General features: G+C 41.9%; 1 protein-coding gene across 1 annotated transcript in view; it reads right to left on the reverse strand.

Annotated features, from left to right (window-relative positions):
* tmprss3a (transmembrane serine protease 3a) overlaps positions 1–25,491 on the reverse strand; it is a 202,925-nt gene that overhangs the window by 54,742 nt on the left and 122,692 nt on the right. Inside the window, exons 10-12 of the mRNA XM_036138765.1 lie at positions 15,054–15,223; positions 12,788–12,883; positions 12,406–12,548 (exon numbers count right to left, since the gene is read on the reverse strand). Of these exons, the coding sequence (XP_035994658.1) occupies positions 12,406–12,548; positions 12,788–12,883; positions 15,054–15,223 (409 nt within the window). The remainder of the gene's footprint in view (positions 1–12,405; positions 12,549–12,787; positions 12,884–15,053; positions 15,224–25,491) is intronic.

Consider the following 25,491-nt stretch of genomic DNA (forward strand, 5'->3'; position numbering starts at 1 on the left):
TCCACAACAATTTGTGGAGTGGGTGAAGATAATTTATAAAAAACCAAAATCTTGAATTTTAAATTAATGGACACTGCTCAGAATTTTTTGATCTTAAGAGAGGAGTTAGAAAGGACAACTGTTTAAGTCCTTTATTATTTGCGGTTAGTATTGAAACAATGGCAGAAACAATAAGACAGAATAAACAAATTCGGGGAATAAGAGATGAGGGAGGGGTGGAACATAAGGTATTGTTGTTTGCCGATGATTTATTGGTGCTCTTAACAGAACCACTCCGGTCGGTACCAGCTCTACTGGAAAGCCTTAAAGAGTAAGGGAATATTTCTGGATATACGAATAACAAAAGTAAATCGGTAGCAATGATGCTATCTGCCGAATGCCCAATACAGCTAAAAGAAAAAGTAAAGTTTAAATGGACCAACAAAGGATTTAGATGTTTGGGTATATTCATCACACCTCAAATTTCACATTTGTTCAAAGCAAATTATGAGAAGCTGAGGAAGGAAATTATAAAAGACCTAGAAAGATGGTCTTTTATGACCTTCGGGGGGAGGGTGGAAACAGTCAGAATGAATATCCTGCCAAGACTACTGTTTGTATTCCAATCACTTCCAGTTTCCATTCCCAACTCCTTTTTTAAAGAGATAGATAAAAGAATTTCAAGGTTTGTATGGCAAAACAAAAAGCCAAGAATTAAACTCAAAACACTCCGGTTCGCAAAAAGTAATGGAGGGCTAGGCTTACCTGAATTAAAGCACTATTATTGGGCTGCTCAATTGAGAGCCATAGCATTATGGTTAGCAAAAGATCAAGAGACAATATGGGTAAACATGGAACAAAGGGCATGCCCAATTTTGTCCCCAGATTCACTACCCTTTACAATAAAGACGGCTCAAAGAAATCTCAAAATCCAAAATCACTGGATTAAAGAAACAATTAATATCTGGTCAAGAATAATTTCCTGGCACTATATCAACAGTGGTAAAAATAGCTAAGATTCCAGATCTTATCCCAGTTACTATGGATAAAAGGTTTGAGAAATTGACAAAAGGAGGACTGATATTCATAGCGCAGCTTTTTAAGGGGTCAACATTCAAATCCTTTGAACAAATTCCACGGGAATTTAATCTACAAAAAACTGATTTCTATCGATCTTTGCAGGTTAGACATTATCTTCAGAATCACAGCGATTGGTGGAAAATTTCAACAGATATGACCAAAACTGAAGAAATTTTATTATCAATAGCAAAAGGTGAATCAAAAAAAGGCTTGATCTCAAAATACAAAAATATACAAAAGCCTGCAACATGAAACCAATGTAAATAATAAGGAAATTAAGGAAAAGTGGGAATTGGAGGCCAATATAATAATAGCAGATGAGGATTGGGAAGAAACCTTTACCTCTGGACACAAACTAACTAATAGCCGGATGTGGAGGGAATTTGACTGGAAAGTTAAGATGCGTTACTTTAACCCTCCAATTATTACATGTAAATATGGTAAAACATCTTGGCTTTGTTGGAGAAATTGTGGAGGATTTTACCCACATGTTTTTGGATTGCCCAAAGGTGGCCAAGTTTTGGAAAAATGTGCAAACAGAGATAGAGGGTATTTTGGGCATCCATTTAGATCTGGATATATCTGTATATATTTTAGGAATAATCCCACGGGACCATGATTGACAAAGACAATAAATATTTGATCAGACTTATGCTTATGACTGCAAAGAAATGTATAACACATGCCTGGTTAAAACCACACCCTCCCAGCATTACTCAGTGGAGAGATAGAATTAGAAACGTCTATATTATGGAAAAAGTAACATCAAGACTACAGCTCAAGATGGAAACCTTTGAAACAAAGTGGAGACCTATAGCTAAATTCATATTATAACCTTCAATTCAATTCAATTTTATTTATATAGCACCAATTCATGAAACATGTAATCTCAAGGCACTTTACAAAGTCAAGTTCAATCATATTATACAGATTGGGTCGGATTTTACAGATTGGTCAAAAATTTCCTATATAAGGGAACCAGTTGATTGACGACAAGCAGCATTCACTCCTGGAGAAGCGTAGAGCCACAGGGAGAGTAGTCTGCATTGTACATGGTTTTGCAGCAATCCCTCATACTGAGCAAGCATTAAGTGACAGTGGGAAGAAAAACTCCCCATTAACGGCAAGGAAAACCTCCGGCAGAACCGGGCTCAGTATGAACGGTCATCTGCCTTGACCGACTGGGGGTTACAGAAGACAGAGCAGAGACACAACAAGAGAGACAAAAAACACAGGAGCACACATTGATCCAGTAATCTGTTCTACATTAGATGGTAATAGCGGGTGAGCCGTCTTCTCTGGATGATGTCACAGTTAACAGAACGCCAGACCAGGTGTACCTACTATCAGGGGTGGACTGGGACAAAAAATCGGCCCTGGCATTTTGGATTAGACTGGCCCACCACATTGTCATGGTTCCTAAACAGGCGCACTTGGCCTCCCCTGGGATTGCGCAATCCCATGTTAACTGCGCTGGCTTCCATTCTGTGAATGCATCCTCCTGTCTCTAGATCATACATTCAATTGTTCAAACAGTTATGAGCTGATTTTCCACAATTTAATATATGTGGATCACAAATTGTGTTTTGGTCATCAAACTGTGTGCAGATAACATGTTTTCGTGGTGCTGGCCGATCATAAACAGCAAAGAACTGGTTGTAGGTGAGGCCGGCAGTTCCTCGGCCTCTAGGCAGGGGGCGCTCAAGGAGCACCGCTCCTGATCCAAAACTGTAGCGTGACAGCAAGTTATGGATGTATTATTAGCGAGTTTTGCTAAACAAGTAAAGCACTTAAAAAGACTCTAAACGCTGTCTCCTATTCTTTTGAGAAAATTTAATTGGGTTATAAATGGGGGGCAAATTCCTCCCTCCTGGAGGGAAACAATGATTACAGTTATCCCAAAGGAAGGTAAAGACAAACTAAACTGTTCGAACTACCGTCCAATTAGTCTTCTTAATCAAGACTATAAAATCTTTATAGCCATATTAGCTAAAAGACTAGAACATGTTCTTCCAGATATAATAAATTTAGACCAGACAGGATTCATAAAGATGAGACGTACCAGAGATAATATTAGAAGAACCCTAAACGTGATTAATCATATTAAGAGGACTGACGAACAAGCAATAATACTGGGTCTAGACGCCCAAAAAGCATTCGACACTGTGGACTGGGCATTTTTATTCAGAGTCTTGTCCCGATTCAACTTTTCCAATAAATGTATAAAGATAATTCAGGAATTGTACAACAAACCTACAGGTAGGATTCGGATCAACGGGTGATTATCAGAAGAAATAAAAATCGAGCAAGGGTGCAGACAAGGATGCTCTATATCCCCATTATTATTTGCCATATTTATTGAACCTTTAGCACAATGGATTAGACAGAGCACCAAAATACATGGCATTAAGATAAATCATACTGAACAAAAATTAGCGCTTTTCGCAGACGATATTCTAATTTACTTAGCAAAACCTCGGGAATCCCTCCCAGAATTACATAAAACCTTGATAGAGTATGGGAAATTTTCAGGTTATAAGCTGAATTCCCACAAAACTCAGGTTTTGACATTCTAATATTTACCCAATAATATTGATAAGGAAAACTTCAAAGTGAATTGGGACACAGACTCAATAGTATACCTGGGAGTGACCATTCCTAAAGACCCAAGGAGCATTGTCTCAGTAAATTACGACCCATTAATGACTAAAATAAAAACGACATATCCAGGTGGAGCCTGTTACCCTATTTGGGTCTCATGCAGAGAATAGAGGCTATCAAAATGATGATGCTGCCAAAGTTACTATACTTTTTTCAGTCACTACCAGCAGAACCAGCCAAATCTATGTTCCAAGAAATTGACAAACTGATTTCAAGATTTATTTGGCGAGGGAAACAGCCAAGGACTAGATTTAAAACTTTACAGTTAAATAAAAGTAAAGGAGGTCTCTCACTCCCACATATGAATAACTACTACAAAGCAGCACAAATAATCCCACTGGTGGAAATGTGTGATCCCTCATGCACAGCAAAATGGAAGGAGATTGAATGCAAAAGCATTGGTGTCCCCTTGCAAGCAGCAATTGGAAATATAGACTTAATAAAAGACCTTAAAGAACTCAATCCATGTTCAGAAACAGCACTCGAGACCTGGTCAAAATTAGTAAGAGAAAATAAAGAATCATGTTTACCAATCAGGTGGATAGCATATGATCAAGATTTTACCCCAAATAAAACAGATATTACTTTTAAAAAGTGGATTGATAAGGGCTTGGTAAAATACAATGACTTATATCAAAAAGGTCGTCTGAGGACCTTTCAAGATATCAAGCAAAAATATGGCCTTGATAACAGAGAATTTTTCCGTTATCTACAAGTCCGGCATTATCTAGAAAAAACAAACAAAGATAAGCTAGACGGAACATTTGTCGACATATTGAACATCTTTCTAAAATCGTATCAATCAACCCCCATTAATAAATTAACGTCTAAAATGTATAATGAACTACAAATCTTGGCGGGTGGGAATACACTATATATAAAGGAGAGATGGGACAAAGAAAGGAACGATCAAATTCTCATTGAGGATTGGTCTGATATTTTGAATAACTGTTGGAAATGTACATCATCACTAGCCTACAAGGAATTTGCCTAGAAGACTGCTACACGCTTCTTCAAAACACCAGCTCAGAGGGGCAGAAATGCAGACAGAACATGCTGGAGGTTATGTGGGTCGAGTCAAGCCGGCCACTTTCATATTTTTTGGAGCTGTCCTAAACTACTTTCCTTCTGGGAGACAATTAAACAAAATGTAGAGTTTGTTATTGGGGTCAATGTTGTTCTGGACTTTGAGACGTTGTTCCTGGGCAGAAGACCAAATTGTGTAAAGGGGTTCTATAAAACATACATGTTCAATATAATGCTTACTGCTAGCAAAAAAGCAATCACTCGAAAATGGATGACGGATAAAACGCCCACGCTACAAGACTGGATAAACATCATCCAAGACATTCGCAAGATGGAGGAACTGACATTTGCACTGAAACTGGAACAGGACAGATTTGAAAGATCTTGGACCCCATGGCAAACTTTCATGGACTCCAGGTCTGAAAACAATGAAAATGAGGTGACACCTACTGTTCTTTAGCTACTCTGTTCGATGTATACTGTTTTACAGTTCAGGAAAGTTTTTATGACGTGATACCAGTTTGTTTATTCTTTTTTCTCCCCGTTCCTCTGAGAGGGTCTGGGGCGGAAAAAGGAAAAAAAAAAAAAATGAAACACTAAATACCGGAGGTAGGATAAACACAGGAAGGGGTATGTAATATGGACCAATATGTTTAACTGAATGGATGCTAGTAAATGTCTGTAGCATCTTTTGTAAATGGAGGTGATACACGCCCTCCTTATCGTTCCATAATAAAAATTTGAATAATAAAAAAAAAAGACTCTAAACATACAGCTGGAACAGGACTGATCAAGGAAGGCTTTCCTCCCTGGCAGTGAGCTCCACTGAGACTGAGAGACTTTTAAAACTGAAGAAGATAAAGAGAACTTTTACTGGAAAATGAAGATATTTTTGTGCAGAAAGAGCTGCGCATGAACTTGATTTATAAGTAGAGGTAAGACAGCGATAATTATTCATGTTTTGTTTCTGTAATGAAATGTGCTTAATGTGGGTTATAGTTTTAGAATGTGTTACAAATGCAGAAATCCATCATAACTCATAAACTGTTACAGTCAAATGACAAATAATTTATTTTTATTTCTTCATCAAATAATCAATATTTTTCCATGTCTCTTGGTGAATTAATTTGGCTCAATCAGTCTCCTTCAGCACTTTGCAATGAGTCTACTCTGTAAAGTGTATATATTAGTAAATCTGACTGATGACGTCAGTGCCTCACCAGCTATGAACCCTACCGCACGTCACTGACTACAACCACCACCACCACCACCACCATATTTTACATCAGACACCGGAGCAGATGAAGGGCCTGCTGTTGGGAACATGTCAGTCAGTTTGACACATTTCGCAGCGTCCGTTTGAAGAACTTGTTTCTTGTTTTCGTGCAGTTTCTCTGCGCCTCCCTTGCGTTTCTTATCCATTACTACTGTGAACACCGCTGCACAAAGTTCCACATGGAGCGTGAAGGTGTTTTTCTACTTTATGATTGGCCTAGCCCTTTAGACTGTCAGGGATGATAACCAATGGGCTGCAGTAGCCTGTGGTAAGGGCCGGATGATCGGAACAGACTCTTGCGCTGCTGATTTTATTTTTCTTCATGCATTATGCAAATATAACGAGGCCGATATATAAAATAAAATAATAATAATAATAAAATAATAATATTAATAATAATACATATCATTAATATACCTGTCGGGTCTGCCGGCCCAAACAGCACGTCGGCCCACCGGGAAAATGCCCGGTACGCCCGATTACCATTCCATGCCTGCCTACTATGAAGATAAAAGAGAGAAAACAGAAAGTTAAAGCAGAAAGGACAACACGCAATGCATAATTGAAGAAAAGTAGAACTCTATAGAATGAGAAAATTACATCCTGATGTCCTCCAGTAGCCTAAGCCTATAGCAGTTAAACTATAGAGGTAGCTCAGAGTAACATGAGCTAATCTAGTTATGAGCTTTGTCAAAAAGGAAAGTTTTAAGATTAGTCTTAAAAGTAGACAGGGTGTATGCCTCACGGACCAAAATTGGGAGTTCGTTCCACAATAGAGGAGCCTGATAGCTAAAGGATCTGCCTCCCATTCTACTTTTAGAGACTCTAGGAACCACCAGCAGACCTGCAGTCTGAGAGCGAAGTGCTCTGTTAGGAACATACAGGGTAATCAGAGCTCTGAAATATGATGGAGCTTGATTATTAAGGGCTTTATGCGTTAGAAGAAGAAATTTAAATTCTATTCTTGATTTAACAGGAAGCCAATGAAGGGAAGCTAAAATTGGAGACATATGATCCCTCTTGTTGATTTTCATCAGAACTCTTGCTGCAGCATTTTGGATCAGCTGAAGGCTTTGAACTGCATTTTGTGGATTTCCTGATAGCAAAGAATTACAACAGTCCAGCCTTGAAGTAACAAATGCATGGACTAGTTTTTCAGCATCACTCCTGGACAGAACGTTTCTAATTTTGGAGATATTCTGGAGGTGAAAAAAGGAAAACCCTGGAAATCTGTTTAATATGGGATTTAAATGACATGTCTTGGTCAAAAATAACACCAAGATTTTTTACTTTATTACCAGAGGCCAAGTTAATGCCACCCAGATTAAGTGATTGGTTAAGAAGTTTATTTTTTGAGGACTGGCCCAAAGATTACAACTTCGGTCTTGTCAGAATTTAGATGCAGGAAATTTAAAGTCATCCAGCTTTTGATGTCATCAAGACATGACTGCAGTCGAAGTAATTGATTGGATTCATCAGGATTTATGGATAAATATAGCTGAGTGTCATCAGCATAACAGTGGAAATAATCCCATGCTGTCTGATAATTTTGCCGATCGGAAGCATATATATAGTAAAGAGATTTGGTCCGAGGACTGAACCCTGTGGTACTCCACAAGTGACCCTTCCTGTGGAACCAACTCTCAGTTTTGGTCCGTGAGGCAGCAGACACCCTGTCTACTTTTAAGACTAATCTTAAAACTTTCCTTTTTGACAAAGCTTATAACTAGAGTGGCTTATGTTGCCCTGTCCTACCTATGGGGATGTGCTTCTATGGGCTTAGGCTACTGGAGGACATCAGGATCTATTTTTCTCACTCTATCAAGTTCTACTGTTCTTCAATTATGCATTGCTTGTCATCATTTCTGCTTATATATTTTTGTTCTCTCTCTTTTTTTCTTCATAGTAGGTACATCTGGTCTGGCGTTCTGTTATCTGAGACATCATCCAGAGAAGACAGCTCACCCGCTATTATCATCTAATATAGAACAGATTCCTGGATCAATGTTTGCTCTGTGCTTGTTTGTCTCTCTTTTTGTGTCTCTGCTCTGTCTTCGGTCGAGGCAGATGACCGTTCATACTGAGCCCGGTTCTGCAGGAAGTTTTTCCTTCCTGCTAATGGGTGGTTTTTCTTTCCACTGTCACTTCATGCTTGCTAAGTATGAGGGATTGTTGCAAAGCCTTGGACAATGCAGACGACTCTCCCTGTAGCTCTATGCTTCTCCAGGAATGAATGCTGCTTGTCGGGACTTTGAAGCAATCAACTGGTTCCCTTATATAAGACATTTTTGACCAATCTGTATAATATGATTGATTTTGATTTTGTAAAGTGCCTTGAGATGACATGTTTCATGAATTGGTGCTATATAAATAAAATTGAATTGAATTGAATCACCAAGGCAGTGAACGGACATTTGGAAGGTGGAGGAGCAGAGCCGAAATGCTGGATGTGCTGGTACGCAGACTGGCTTCGGTGAGCTCATGGGGGTGATGTGATAAAATGTGGAAGTGAAGCGCGGAAAAGCCCAACAATTTGGAAAATTGGATTTTACCATTTGGAGCCAGCAAAAGACTTAAAGCTGATAGGAAAGGCAGTGCAGCTTGCCCTCATTACAAATAACATATTTGCCCTCCCTATCTCTACTCCTGGATTGTTATGGCAGAGAATGCTCCGAAACGGGACCCCCCCCCCCCCCCCAGCCCCCCACGGACCCCCACGGCCCCCCATGGCCCCCCACGAGGACACTTGTGGATGCTTCCTGAACTGTTGGCCAGCTAATAACATCAAGGACAATGACCTCCGGAGAGTGTTCACGGAAATATAAACACTTTCACCCAAACAGACACACATAACTGATACTCACTGATTAACTTACGTACACGTGCCTGGTCTCAAATGTTTACCTTCTGCTAAATGTGTCTTGTCTTATTTGTGCTTTTTGTGCAAGAGGTTTTTGATATCTCAAACTGTATCCTGTTATAGGATAAAGTTTGAGTTATGTTTTTTTCCCCTCACACCTTCCTTTTTTGTGGCCTCTATCTTTTCACAGAGTAATGGCAGCACCATGTGGACACCGTGTGGTGACCTTGGCAGCAAGGCCTTAGTAAATCGTCTCCCCCTGAAATGTTTGTGATATTTGTTTGTTTGTTATGGTGATTGTCCTGAAACAACAATTTCCCTCTGGGATTATTAAAGTATTTCTGATTCTGATAATCAGTGAAGGTGCCAAAAGGAGGAAATGGTGCATGAGATATATACAGTGCATCCACATATATACAGTGGATCGGGGAAAAAAGAAAAAGAAATAAAGAAGAGATTTAAGGTGACTTATATAAATTGTACGTTAAAGTGATACCAGGTAAAGAACAACAGTGAGGTAGTGAGATAACTATAACTGCTGAAGTCTCTTATTTAACAGAACTATTGCACAGGTTATTGCCGTTTTGGGAACCAGTACCTCACAGGAGATCTTCCACAGGGTGGGGACCACCCCCAGGCTGAGGCTCAGGTTGTAGATTGTAGCTGAAGACATCACAGAGCTCATCTGCACAGGTCCTCAGCAGCCTTGGGGGGATGCCATCCAGTCCTGAGGCTTTCCTCTGTTTCAGCCTCATCAGCTGGCCTCTCACCTGTGACTGTGAGCGGGGAAGAAGGCAGGACCAAAGGTGTGGATGGGTCAGGGGTTCTTGAGACCTCTCCACACATCTCTGACGTTGTTCTGTGCTAGCTGCTCCTCCATCTTCCTCCCATTGTCCTTCTTTGCTGCCCTGATCCTCCATTGGAGCTCCCGCTGAACTCTACGCTGCCCCTCTCTGTCCCATGAGTAGAAAGCCTTTTTCTTCTGGTTCAGGAGGGCTTTCAGCTCAGGGGTCACCCAGGGGGAGTTGTTTGGAAAGCACCGTAGCTGTCGCGTAGGCACATTGCTCTCCACACAGAAGGTCATGTAGTCAGTGATACATTCAGTCAGGCTGTTGATGTCATCACCATGAGAGCTTTGGAACATGCAGGCTGTGGTACTGAAACAATCCCTCAGTCTCTCAGTGGCCTCAATCTGACCAAACTTTCACTGACCTTACGACCTCTTCTGCGCTATTATCCTTCTCACTATTGGTATATAGTGGAGTTTTTTTGTGTTTTGTTGTACATGTGACATACTGGGTGAGCATGGGGAGGGTGGAACGAAGGGAAGCTTGATTGAAATCACCTGTGATGAGCAGGAGAGCGCGGGGGTGCTGTATCTGCAGCCTGGTCACCGCGCCGTGGATCCGCTTGCACGCAGCGGTGGTGTCCGGAGGGAGGGATGTAAACACAGAGCACGATCACGTGACCAAACTCACATGGAAGATAGTACGGTCTCATGCTCACCACAAGTAACTCCACATCCGAGCAGCTCCTTCACGTGAACATGAGCCGCGCTACACCATCTCTCACTCACAAACACCGCCAGCCCCCCTCCTCTGTTTATTCTGCTCTCCACCAAAGTTCTGTCTGTGTGCGCAGTGTCAACCTGGAATTACTTAGTCTTTTCAAAATGCAAACAAAAAATAAAATATTACTTTCAAGGGAATAACAATACAGACATTGGATCTGTGACATTTAATGGAAAAATTGTCTAATTCCTTTCTCCAAGGTCAGAATGTCACTTTAATTACCCATTCTATTACAAAGAAACAGTTTCAATCTTGTTACATTGATATTTCACTTTTTTGTTTTAATTTTAAGTATTTACTTTTATCATTTTGGCCCAGATAGGATAAAGTGAAATATATTTTTGCTGTCTTTTATTTTTAAAGTTTCAAAATAAAATAAAAACTTGAATTACAAAAAATCTTCTCTTTCTATTATATAAATGTTTTCAATTTCATGAACATCATCAAATATTGTAGAAATATAATTTCTGTATATGAAAGGGTATAAGTATATGTATAAGTAATATGGGCTACAGGAATAGACTACTTCATGTTTTTTGGGACATCAGTATTGTTTTTGCAGAACCAAAATGAAACCGTGTCCATACGTAATCTTCTTCCTATCAACACATCTAATTACCTCAGAGTCATTAAAGTACTTCTTGAATCTGAGATCGGCCAACTCGGAAATACATGCATTAGTGACCATATTTTCAAAAAATGTGGCATAAAGATCGTGAATGCGCTGTTAAAGTTTTTTTTAAGGACTAAAAATTGTCCCTCGCGACCGCTAGGTGGAAAATCCACAATTTGGGTCACGTGGTACAATGACGTAGTTTGTTAATGTAGCTCAGGCTACGCTGCAGAGAGTACAATGGAGAACACAACGACAAATGGTAAATGGCTTGTACTTGTATAACGCTTTAACTAGTCTTGACGACCTCCAAAGCGCTTTACACTACAGTTCAGTCATTCACCCATTCACACACACATTCACACCCTGACAATTGTCCATTGCCAATTATTTTTTTCAAATAATTGGCAATGTAAATTTCAAATTGCAGATTTGGAATAGAAATTTCAAATCTGCAACGACTGTTGTTGCCATCGGAGAGATAGAAAATTAAGAAATTTTCTATCCAATGGCAACAACAGTTCTTGCAGATTTGAAATTTTTAGTTCACTTAAAGAGTTTCTCACAAACAAGACACAGGAAATTACAGAGATCCAAACTGCTTTTTACAAATCTAAAGAGGTTTAACAACAGTGGACGTATTAGAAGACCAGAAGACATAAATCTGACTGCTTGAACAGCCATCCAGGGAGAGTTGTGCTTGCTCTCCCTGTGATGCTGCTTTACACATTTGACACTTACACGAAAACTGAAAAAAAATAAAATAAAAAAGGAGATCTCACGAGAGCTGTGCGTAAGTAAAAATTATGCTATACTGGTAATAATGATCCGATCAACTCAGGTAAAAGCAAGCCACTAAATTAAAGTAAAACATTGTAACCTTTTAAATACTAACAATTGTGTCATATAAAAGACACTGGACGAGGAGTCCTTAACCAGCCCGCTTCTTGGACGACTGTTTCGGCAACATCATAATGGGGAAGCACACCTTTTCTCACCTTTTCTCTCATTTTGCATTTTGTCTAGTCTGTTTCTCTCCTTTTTTTTCCTTGCCTACCTTCCTGTTTCAGTGTCTATTTAACATGAAATTGTCCAAGCATAAATTCTAATAAAGCTTGTTGCATATATAAATCAAGGGGAGCACTATGGTGAAAGCAGTAATGTTTCACTTGTGAAAGTGAAATCCATTGGGCTCTCTTTGGCATTAAGACATCAATTCTTATTTCTACATTGCCAGACAGGACATGTTAAAAAATAGCATGGTAAATATGAAATACATAAGAAGGAAATATGTTTGTTCAGAGACTTTTGTTGTCCATACTAAATTGTGGAGCATTACCTGACAGGAGTCAATTCCTCCTTCCAGGTGTCCTGCACAAATCATCCAAGAAGAGATTCGACCCTTGTAAATTTCTGGCTGGTTGCAAGTCTTTGTAGAGATAAGTGGGATAATGGCTGAGCGTAGAACAACACTGGTGCCTCCTAGGAACAAAAAGTGACCACTGACAGTACTGTACATTAGGGCTGCATTCAGTCAGTTGCACACACACTAATACACAGATCAGTAGGCAATTTGGGGTTAAGTGCCTTACCCAGAGGTACATCGACATGTGACTGTAAACAAACCCGCAACCTTCCGATTACAAAATTAGCTGTATAATCATGGGATGCTTTGCAGTTGTACTCACAAAATTATCAAACAAATATCTATATAGACTCACCATCTTCCTCTGTTGCTCCCCAACCAGAGATCCAGCACATTGTGCCCTCTGAAAACTCTTCTCCATAGTTAGGTAAGCAAATGGGTTCCACAAAGCCTAGAGAAAAGAGGTTTAGGTGTATGTCTCCAAGAATCTGACATAATGTCTTTTCATTATATGTGTTAGGATTATACACACACCAACACAGCCATTTAAATTTAGTTCAGTTTATGTATATAGCACCAAATAACAACAAAAAAGTATCCCAGTTCATACAGATGTTTACACTTTTTACTGAACTGAATCAGAACATCTCAGCTACTTTTGGTGAAAAGCTATCACCACCCTGGAATAAAGGGGACCACCTTCTTGGTATCGTGGTTGCCCCACTGATGTATCAGTACTTGGATCAGGGATTATAGTGTGTGTATGGGGAGTGTTGTACAGCATCTGGTGTTGTGGCTGTGTAGGGGTGAATATCTGTGTGTGTATGCATGTGGGTGGAAATGTATGATTACAGTTGTGTGTACCGTTTTTTCTATCAGGTTGGGTCATAGTCTGCCCTATCTCCCTGATAATTTGCCCTTGCCTGCCAGTGCATTGGTGATTCTTGATATCCAGGGCTGGGTGCTTGGGTGTGTCACTGTGCTGTTTTATGTATCTGCTCTGTCAGATGGCCGTTCACATTGTGACTATATCTGCTAGAGGTTTCTTTCCACTAAAGGGGAGCTCTCCGCTTGACGCTACATGATTGCTCAGTATGAAAAACTGCTACGAAACCATTGACATTGCAGATGACTCTGAATAATCTTGTTACTGAAAAAATGCTACATCAATAAACTTGCCTTTCATACACATTCTTACAGGAGGATTGTATTATTTTTGTGAAAGAGTTGATGCGGTCTGCTGGGGTTCCTTAGATTAATTATTTTTTATCAACCTGTATGTCTGATTGAATTTGACTTTGTAAAGTGCCTTGGCAGAACATGTGTTGTGAATTGGTGCTATATAAATAAAATCAAATAGAATTAATTCATACTTATCAAGCGAAACATTGTAGTGGAAGCCGTAATGCTCCACTTATGAAAGTAAATCTGCTGGGCTTACTCAACTCAGATAACAAATTTGAGTACTAAACTGATGGACAGGACAGGCTAAAAGACAAGAAAAAGAAAAGGAATGTTGGAATCTGTATGATTCAGTTGAGTTCAGTTGTTTTTTGTAAAGTGCCTTGAGACAACATTTGTTGTGATTTGGTGCTATATAGATGTAGCCGGGGCATTCTGTCTCAGAAGTATGGTGCTGTGCACCCTTCCTCCTGCCCATATATGGAGGACGCTGTGACAGCGCACAGCTGGTGGTTAACAAGGCAGGTAATCAGCCTTTCCAGTTAAAAGTGGGTAGATTGTTGAAGAGAGCAGATTTGAAGCTGAGGATTCCTGTAAAGGTATAATTACCATTGAGTGTGAGGTTGCTATAGGATGATTTGGTTGATCACTCTCTTTGATTATTTTTGGCAACACGTTTACAGAGAGACACACAGATTGCCGTGGACTGGTTTTCACCTTAGAGAGGTAAAAAGGCAGTTTCTCATTACCTGGATGTGTAAGGTGCTGGTCTAACGTGACTTCTTTTGTGTACAGGTTGACCTGGTACTGTTTCAGTTGCTGTTTTACTTAGTGTTTCAATTACTGTTCAAAGACTGTTTTAGCTGTTTATTTCTAGTTTTTTTAAAAGCAGGGGCTCCCTGGTTTAGCTCCCTGGTCTCGTTTTGACCCACCTGAGGACCAATGCTGTCCCTGGGTCCTGCGCTGGTTTTATTCAGGTGTGTGTGTGTGTGTTTTGTGTTGTATTCACTAGGGTTTGTGAAGTGAGTGTGTTTTTGTTGGGAGACATCAAGGTGTATTTCGTTTGTTTTTCTTTAGTAGTTCTCCCCAAATGGTCTAATTTATTTAATTGGGGTTATAATCATTTCTCGCAGCGATCAGGATTCCAGGCCAGCATAGACTCCTATTTTTAAAGTGGTCATTTCTTTTTGTACAGTAAAATAAATTGATCTTTGTTTCCCGGAACCTGTAAATTTAATAAACTGTATTTGAATCAGTGCCTCCTTTAGTCCTTACAAACTCTTTTGTGGTTTGGTACAAAGAGGGTTGAATATTTAGAAACCGTTCCTGAGGTCACATAGATAAACTGAAGACAAACATGAAAAATGAGAGCATCATATGAGTTCATAAGAGTAAGAAAGTTTTAGTATAAGCAATAGCTTGGAAAACATCAGCAGTACCATTAAAAACAAGTGGCTCCTCTAGTCCCATCAATGCAATGTCATAGTCCAATCCTTTGGGCTGGTACTGGGCATGGTAAACAATACTTTTTACAGCCAGAGACTGGGCCCCATGGATCGGCTGCTCTATCAATCCCACATGAACAGTCCACAGGGAGGAGTTTTCAAATCTGACCACAGAAAACAAGACAAAGGATGCATTAAATAATTGTGTTGCTAGCTCAGGTCCTACTTTTTGCTTCTATGTTTCTATGTATTTCTCTTTATTTTACAAAACCTTTAAAAACCAAAATGGGTTACCTTACATCTGACGTTTCTTCATTTCAAGGCGCCATGACATCACTTTATAAACCATTTCATGTAGTTGATATTGCTAAATATTCTCCAAAGAATTTCATAAAAAATCACAGATTGTTGTTCTTTTCAGGTCAAATGTCCCTCCTCAATAAAAGGGTTGGGAATGCTCTAACTAGATATCCAGCTCTAACTAGTTGCCTTCAGTCCGAGGGTCCGGCCTCTGCCTGCGAGGGTCCTTCGCTGATTGCCGAGAGCCCTCCTGCTTCGCCTGCACCAGAGGGTCCTGCCTGCCAGCAACCAAGGACTTCACTGAGGATGGTTTCCCCTGGTCTTCTGTTGCTGGGGGCCTGACTGATGCCGCGGTTCCTGCTTTGGCTGCTGAGGGTCCAGCACTCGCCTCTGCACCCGAGTTCTTGGGGAGCGGGCTCGCTTTTCTCCACCGTTCCCAAGCTCCACAAAGAGGGGGTCCAAGGGGACCCACCTCCAGCCGGCACTCCCCAGTCCTTTGAGGGGGGGGGGGGCCAGGGGAACCAGCCAGCACTCCCCAGCAAGGCTCTGTCACCAGACGGACTGCCTGATGCACTGGGGTCGTCCTCTGGGACATATCATGGTCTGGGTTTGCCCATTGAGAGTTGTTTTCTGTTTGGACTTTCAGATGTTTTCTCTGTTTTGAGTTATTTTCCTGTTTAGTCCAGTAATTGTTTATATTCTGTCTCTGGCCTGCTCCTGAGTTTATGTTTGGGTCTCGGCACTGTAGCCTGGTCTGATTACTTACTCCGCACACCTGCCTAACTCCACCCCTCCTGCAATCACCTCTCTCCGGTTTCACCTGCTCCCACCACCATATAAGCTGCATTCAGACCAGACATCAGTGCCAGGTCGTGTTTATGGGTGAGTAAAATCCAGCACTTCTCGTGGATTTTTGACCCTGTTTCTAATGACGTACCTAAAACCAGCCTAGTGTGGGCGGACTCTGAGTACGAGCCGGTCTCACTCCTGAACAAAAGACTTCAAAGAAAAATGTGGGAAACCGAACATAGACAAAGGAAGAAAAGGGGAGGAAGGAGAGTTCTGAGTCGCCCGTCGACACAGGCAATTTATCATCAAAAAACCAAACACAGCAAAAATCACTTAACTGCATGCACAATATTAGAAATATTCAGCACAGTTAAACAAACTCGTTTCAGTATAATTAAGTATTAAAATTAAATACTATTAAATTATTCAGCAAACTCTCGGACCAGCGAGAAATCAAATCACGTGCCACATAGGGGAAAGCCCAGCGTGAGGAACAGCTTTAATAGCCCCATTTACACTACCCTTGTTAAACCGATCCATGCCGAGCTCGGTCCGAACTTGGATCAGTTAACCAAGCCAAGCTTGGTTCTGACGACCGTTTACACATCATGCTATCCGGTTCCTTGCTTCCTCGCCTCCTAGTGACAATCTGCAGTACTGCTGCTCTCTAGGATTGAAGGAGGAAATCAAGCAAATCAAAACGGCGGCCCCGTAACATTCAGGAAGTTATGCTTGATTATTATTGTGATATTTCGTTGTTTGCAGAGAGTCAGGCGAAGACGGCAACTTTTGGTGAATTTACTTGACAAAGTCAGCTTTTGGGAAGTGGATAAGACAAACAAACGTCTAATAAGGATTTACGGATGCAGGAAACAACAACAGACGCTGAGGTTCATAACGCTGCTAAGCAGAATCATCACTAGAAATCGTGTGTCACGGTAGGGAAGCTAGTATTTTTATGAATGTCTGAAATGTCAGCTGGCTGTAAGGAGATGACGCGGTCTGCTAATGCGCTCTTTATTAGAGAACCGGTCTACTGAAAAACCGAGCCAAACCCACCTATTGAACTGGTCTAGATTTAGCGCGGTCTGGTTGTGTCTGGCACGGTGGAGTTCAGTTTGCGTTCCATATACGCTCAATAGTTATCTCAGTTACCGAGCTCGGACTGGTCTCGGCATGGTTAAAAAGGGGTAGTGTAAACGGGGTATCTGTTTTCTCAGTTTGGCGGCTCTTCAGGGAAAAAGGCAGAGCATTGTCCATCTTCACCTTTTACGCCATTTCCATGGCAAAGAGATAAGGTTTTCTGTAGGAGGGTTAGGGCGACCATGTCGCATGCTGGGGGCATGTAGTGTGTCGGGGCTCTCCCTTAGAGATAAGGTGAGAAGCTCAGTCAACCGGGGAGGACTCAGAGTAGAGCCACTGCTCCTTCACGTCGAGAGGAGCCAGTTCAGGTGGCTCGGGGATCTGGTTAGGATGCCTCCTGGACGCCTCCCTGGTGAGGTGTTCCAGGCACGTCCCACTAGGAGGAGACCCAGAGGAAGACCCAGGACACCCTGGAGGGACTATGCTTCTCGGCTGGCCAGGGAACGCCTTGAGATTCCCCCGGAGGAGCTGGCCCAAGTGGCTGGGGAGAGGGACGTCTGGGCCTCCCTACTGAAGCTGCTGCCCCCACAACCCAACCCTGAATAAGCGGAAGAGGATGGATGGATGGATTGCTTTAACTAAAAAAGGTTATCAGAACTATGACTTTGCAAAACAGACTGGCTCTAGATTACCTACTAGCGTAGAAAAAGGTGTTTGCCAAATAATTGGGGAACAATCCTGTAATTTTATTTCTGATGTTTCTAATAACATGACCAACATCCATGATAAATTACAACAGTTGCTGATAATGCAGCAGGAGGAAAATACTAATTCATTCAGGGATTCTTTGTCTTGTTTCATTTCCGGTGGTTGTTTCTCCATTAAAAGACGATGACAGTACTGACGAGGATGGATTTTACATTGCTTAAGGGGTGCTATAATGATGTAGTAACTCTAAACCGGATGTGGCGTTAATATTGATGTACAGCATTCTAGCATTTTAAATGAAGTAAGATGTATGCTTTAACATTTTATTTTTATTATTATGCCTGTTATGTGCTTTATACAATTCAATTTTATTTATACAGTCAAAATTATACAGATTGGGTCAGATTATACAGATTGGTTAAAAAATGTCCTATCTAAGAAACCCAGTAGATTGCATCAAGTCTTGACAAGCAGCATTCACTTCTCCTGAAGAAGCGTAGAGACACAGGGATAGTCGTCTGCATTGTCCATGGCTTTGCAGCAATCCCTCATACTGAGCAAGCATGAAGCGACAGTGGGAAGAAAAACTCCCCTTTAACGGGAAGGAAAAACCTCCAGCAGTGTGAATGGTCATTTGCCTCGACCGACTGTGGGTTAGAGAAGACGGAGCAGAGACACAACAAAACATACAAAAGGCACAGAAGCACACATTGATCCAGGAATCTGTTCTACATTATCGTAATAGCGGGTGATTTGTCTTCCCTGGATGATATCACAGCTAACAGAACACCAGACCAGGTACACCTACTATGAAGGAAGAAATGACAGAAAACAAAAAGTTAAGAGCTGAAAAGGCAAGAAGCAATGCAAATTGGAGAACTCAGCAGAGTGATAAAATAGGCCCTGATGTACTCCAGCAGCCTAAGCCTATAGCAGCATAACTATAGAGATAACTCAGGTTTTAACCTTAGTCTTAAAAGTAGACAGGGTGTCTGTCTCATGGACCAAAACTGGGAGTTGGTTCCACAGGAAAGGAGCCTGATAGCTAAAGGATTTGCCTCCCATTCTACTTTTAGAGACTCTAGGAACCACCAGTAGACCTGCAGTCTGAGAGCAAAGTGCACCCCGATCCTCAAAAGCAGTTCACGCAAGAAATTCATGCCTCTGACACCGGAGTGGGTGCTCGAGATGGCCCAGCTTCTGGTTAAGCGCGTCTTTTGTCTGCACGGCATCCCGAGGGAGAGTCTGTCTGACCGTGGTCCTCAATTTACCTCGCGGGTGTGGAGACAGTTTGCCTTGGCCCTTGGGGCCAGGTACACCCTCACCTCCAGATACCACCTGCAGACCAAAGGTCAGACAGAACGTATTAACCAGGAGCCGGAGTCCATCCTCTGCTGCCTTACCACCACCAATCCTTCAGACCAGAACAAGTACCTCCCGTGCATTGAGTATGGTCTCTCCCCCTTTAAGGTCTCCTTAGGCTACCAACCTCCACTCCTCCCCTCTGATCAGTGTCAGAATGCAGTTCCCTCCGTCCAACACCACATATGCCGCTGCCAGCAGTTCTGGACCCAGACCACCTGGGTCCTTCGCAGAACTGCTGAGCAGAACCGCCGAATCAATGACCGGAAGAGAGATCTTGCTCCCTGTTACCACCCTGGTCAGCGAGTCTGGCTTTCCACCCAGCACCTACCCTCCACCCACCGTAAGTTGGCTCCCCGCTACACTAGCCCTTACGAGATCACTTCCATCATCAGCCCCACTGCCGTCCGTCTCCGCCTTCCTCTTCACTCCCAGATCCATCCCACATTCTATGTCTCCCACATCAAGCACGTGCTCTCTAGCACTTTGTGACCTCCAGCCGAGCCCCCTCCACCCACCCAGCACCATCAGGGATGCCGGATCCAACGGCTCGTGGCCTCCCGCTGACAGGGTAGAGGTCACAGTACCTTGTCGACTGGGAGGACTGCGATCCCGAGGACCGGTCATGGGGGCCCGGTTCTGCCATCCCAGATCGAGCCATGGCTTCCACACCTCTCGTCCCTCCAGGTCCTCCTCGGGGTTCCCGGGTGGTGGCCATTGGGGGGGGGGGGGGGGTGTCAGGGCCCAGCAGGCTGCGCCGTGCTGGTTTCCGCCCTCCACTCCGCAGGTGGTTTGAGTTGACAGGTGGGCGGGGCACATGCACCTGAGGCTTGTTCGGCAGCGTGCTGCTGTGATATTTAAACAGCAACCGCGTTGTGCTTTAATAAACATCTTAAGCTGCTTTGGTCCCCCAAGTGTGATCTGCATGTGGGTCAAACACCGTAAAAGAACCATGACACTAAGGATAGACTAATCATTTCTAAAATAGGGCCATTGATAAAAGGGAATACCTCCTTAAATAACTTGGTTGGGATTGGGTCTAATATACAAGTAAAAGGTTTAGATTAAGCTAAAATTTTTGATAGCTCAGAAAACTCTAATGCTTTCTGAGCTATCAGGCAGGGGTCAGATCAGGCAGGGGACCAAAGAAAATTACGAAGTCCAACATTGTTTTAGCAAACTTACACACCGAAGCAACACTAACTTTAGTGACCTCCGATCAGCATAACTGGGTGTCATTACTGTATTTACGCTTATCCTTAGCCAGCAGTTTCAGGTAGGATTTGATGTCACCCGTTCTGGCCCCTGGCAGGCATTTGACTATGGCCCATGGTGTCTCTAATTCCCCGTATCTGACTATGGAGCTTCCAATCACCAGAGTCGGCTTCTCAGCGGGTGTGTCGCTGAGTGGGGAAAATATGTTAGAAACGCAGACTGGTTGGTGGTGACCTTGGTGCTGGAATCTAGAGCTATGCTTCCTACGAACAGTCACCCAGCCAGCCTAGTTATTGTCATGATTTGTCTTGGATGAACCCAGAACACAGCATACATTAATACATACATACATACACACATACATACATACATACAAAGCTAGTTTCCAGAGTTTATTGAAGCGGCAAGAAGTAGATGATGAAAGCCAGAGTCATTTACCAGACGGAGGTTGCAGGGATGCAGGAACTGGCAGATGGGAACAGACAGGAACAGGACCAGGACAAAAACAAAACAAAAGCTGGAACCCATCGGGCGCAGGAACCTCACAGGCGCAAAAACTCAGGAGCGCAGGATCCCTTGTCGGCACAGGAACCAAGTGGACGCGGGGAAGGCGTCGGAACCCATGAGCGCAGGACCCTCTGTAAGCGCAGAACCCGTAAAAGTGCCGGAACCTTTGACAGCGCCGGAACCAGACGAACCAGAGGCGAGCATCGCGAACAGCGATCCCGGCGAGACGAACCAGGGGCGAGGCGTCTTAGTACAGCGACCCAGGCGAGGCGAAAGAGAAGCGAGGCGTCGCAGAAACAGCCACCCAGGCGAGACGAAACAGAAGCGAGGCGTCGCAGAAACAGCCACCCAGGCGAGACAAAACAGAAGCGAGGCGTCGCAGATACAGCCACCCAGGCGAGACGAACCAGAGGCGGGCGTCGCAACAGCGACCCCGGGGAGACGAATCCAGAGTCCTGCCAGCGCCCGCACCAAGCTCTATGTGTGACTGAGTTCGTTCTGTCATGATTTGACAGAACACAACACACACACACACACACACAGCTAGTTTCCAGAGTTTATTGAAGCGGCAAGAAGTGGATGATGAAAGCCAGAGTCCCCGCAACCTAGATGGAGGTTGCGGGGATGCAGAAACTGGCAGACTGGAACAGACATGAACAAGACCAGGACACGAGCAGGAACAGGACAGGCGTGATGGTCAGAGGACTGGAGACGAACTGGTAACCATGGACAAACTGAGGTGAGTTTATATGGTGGAGTGAGCAGGTGGAATGAGTCCATGGTGATTGCAGCCTGACAGGTGTTCCTAATCAGGACTGCACTGGAGACGGAGCGAGAAATGTTCAGTATGCAGCCTTCAGGCTGCATCATGACAGTTACTTGATGTTAATCTATGTGGCTCTGTGCTACCTAAGGGGTGGCTATCAGCTGTTTTTTCAACAGCACTGAGCCGGGTCTCCAATTCTGACACCCTCGCCTCCAAGGCTACAAAAACACTATATTTACTACATGTACCATTATCACTAAAGGAGGCAGAGGAATAACTAAACATCAGAGACAGAGAACAGGAGAGAGGGGGAGACTTAGACAGAGATGGAGAAGCTGTTAGAAGAATAGGGGAGAAAGCCATTATGAGGCTAAAGCTAGGCTAGCGACCTCTTACCACGCAGAGAAAAGCAAACCGTATGAAACACAAAGAGTTCCCAGATGCCAAGTGCAGCAACAGAGAATGTTTTAAAAGTGCTTATTCATTAGAAACAGGTGTCACAGCAAATAGATTAAAGATAAAAACGAGAGAGTCTGGAACACCAAAACCGCAATTCTCACCATGACAACAGGAAGTGACACAATACGCCTTACTGCAAACTGACCCAGAGTGTCTCATGTTGCATGAGCCAATCAAATGGACAACAATCCTAACAGTGAAGTTACACAGGTGTTACAATGCCAAGGTGAAACTGAACATACACTCTGAATTATGTAATTAGTTTGGGTTCAGAATTGATTTGCTTTATTAGGAAAAGTGGTAAGTATTGTTTCATAATATTTTGAGGTGAATGGATTCTGTTTCTGAGTTTTGGATTTGTACATTATCATAAAGGTACTTGTAAGGTTTGTTTTATATGTATAATGTTTTAGTAGTCTTACATGACTATGCAATATCTGTTAAAAACCAAATAAAGAAAGTTAAGAAAAACAAGCAGAACTAGATTGTTAGACGTGCATACCAATATGTCAGCACCAAACTCAACTTATGAGTTGGTTAAAATTCTCAATGTTATTAAATTATCTCATTTTATTTGATCTGCTACTAAATGAAAGCAGTAATACCTTAAAACCAGATAAGTGTTTATAATTAATGCTACATATAAAATGTAAATTATAATTTACTGGAATAAAATCCTGCTCATAGCATGCAAGCTCTTGGAACAAAAAAAGGATCAATAGAAACCAGCCTACATACCAAATTCTCATTATCATTAACTTCACTATGCGACCAGGACATTTCTGTCAAATGCAGGTATAGAGATGTTTTTGTTTTATTGTGAGTGTAAACTTAAAAGTATATTCCAAGTGACGTGGGACTAGTAAAATAAAGCAATGGATGAATGAGAACCAAGAAAATGCTAGAGAACAAAGTATTCCATTGGCATCCTTACAAGCATATTGCAAAGCACATGCTCTCACTACAGTCTCTATAGTGAGAGCATGTGCTCACACTATAGTTATGCTGCTATAGGCTTAGGCTACCAGAGGACATCAGGGCCTATTTTTCTCACTCTACGGATTTCTACTGTTCTCCAGTTTTGCATTGCTTGTCGTCATTTCAGCGTTTAACTTTTTGTTCTCTCTCTTTTTTTCTTCATAGTAGGTACACCTGGTCTGGCATTCTGTTAGCTGTGACATCATCCAGGGAAGAGAGATCACCCGCTATTACCATCTAATGTAGAACAGATTCCTGGATCAATGTGTGCTTCTGTGCTTTTTTGTCTCTCTTGTTGTGTCTCTGCTCTGTCTTCTCTAACCCCCAGTCGGTTGAGGCAGATGACCGTTCATGCTGAACCTGGTTCTGCTGGAGGTTTTCCTTCCCATTAATGGGGAGGTTTTCTTTCCGCTGTCGCTTCATGCTTGCTCAATATGAGGGTTTTCTGCAAAGGCATGGACAATGCAGATGACTCTCCCTGTGGCTCTACGCTTCTCCAGGAGTGAATGGTGCTTGTCGGGACTTTGATGCAATCAACTGGGTTCCCTTATATAGGAAATCTTTGACCAATCTGTATAATCTGACCCAATCTATGTAATCCGATTGAATCTGACTTTGTAAAGTGCCTTGAGATGACATGCTTTATGAATTGGCGCTATATAAATAAAATTTAATTAAATTGATAATGACATAAGGTTCTAAAATATTTTTTTATTTAAACCCTGTAAGGTTTTGGATGACAAACTCTTCGTTTCTTCGGGTTTAATATCTTCATTTTTAAGCAAGTATATAACTTGCAGTGCTCTCAGTTCCTCTTTTATGGCATTATACTGTATTGGTGCGCGCAGTGTGACAGGTATTCAGCATTTAAACATCACACGTGCACGCTCAATACCTGCGTGTGCTCGGTTCCATGTCTGCTGGCGCGCAATTCTTCTCACATGGTCGACCTGCTCCTTCCACACTCAACACCACCACCAGCTGTGCTCTCGCTTGGCTGTTTCTCTGCTCACTCGGCTCTGTCTCTGCGGTTGCAACTTCAATAACTGTCCACTCCACCAGCCAATCACAGACAGGTTTTTTTTCATCCAATCAGAGTATGGCTGCAAAATGCTGCATCTTTTAACAGAAATTACAAAACATAATGGTGGGACTGAAGAAAAAAAGGAAAAAACAAATAAACAGTTGAATATTTTAGCCTAAAATATTTGGTCTAAAATATTTCCTTGAGCTACTAAGTCGGGTGTGAAGATACTGTTGTCTCTTTTTTAAAGATTTTATCCAGGTTTTGGCAGGTGATGTAAAAATTTCTTTGGTTTATATTAAAGGAATTCCTACACTACATCCAGAATCAATATTTCATTACTTTACTATAGGTTTTTCAATACAGACCTAGATGAAAAGGCACATGCAAAGTCCTGAATTGAATGAGATAGAGAATCTGTAGAAACAGATAAAGGTGATGACAAGGAGACCATCGAAACTCAAATCACTTTCGTTTTGCAAATCCCGAATTGTCAAACATACCAGTTGAAACACCCAAAGAACCGTTGATCCTGTTTATTTAGACCCCTTGGCAATGAATGTTTAGCCCACATTTATAAACCTTGATTTTAAAATGGACGATGATCTTGAACTCGACAGTCAAAAAAGGACCTGGCCTCACTTCATTGGTTGCCTGATTATCTTAGAGTTCTGTTTAAATAACTTCTGTTTGTTTTTAAGGTTTTGAACAACAGTTCTGAGCAGAAGCTTAGAGGGAACAGGGCCTTCTCTATTGGGGCCCCCTAAGTTATAGAACGACTTACCTTTGTACATTTGACAGGCCCCTCTGCTGTCCAGTTTTAAAACATGTCTTAAAACCTATTTTTACTCATTGGCCTTCAACCTTACTGAGATTTTATCTTTTTCAAATTTTCTTGGTACACGTATTATCTGCTGTGCGGGCTGGTTCTATTATGTTTTATAGCAAGTTTTTATTATTATTATTTAAATTGTTGAGTGTTTAGCCTCGTAATTTTATTAGATGTTATCTCTCATCTGATGTATTTTTTTATGTTTGGCACTTTGTTTTACCTTGTGTTAAAGTGCTCTTTAAATAATGATGACAATGATGATGATTATGATCACAAGAAACTTTTGCATCACCTCCCAGAAGCTGGAAAGAAAAGAGACATTTTTCACACCTCACTCTAGTAGCTCATGGAAATATTTTAGTCTAAATATTTTAGGCTAAAATATGTTTGTTTATTTGGTTTTCTTTTT

The sequence above is a fragment of the Fundulus heteroclitus genome, chromosome 7 (genome assembly GCF_011125445.2).
Source record: "Fundulus heteroclitus isolate FHET01 chromosome 7, MU-UCD_Fhet_4.1, whole genome shotgun sequence".
Classification (NCBI taxonomy): Eukaryota; Metazoa; Chordata; class Actinopteri; order Cyprinodontiformes; family Fundulidae; genus Fundulus; species Fundulus heteroclitus.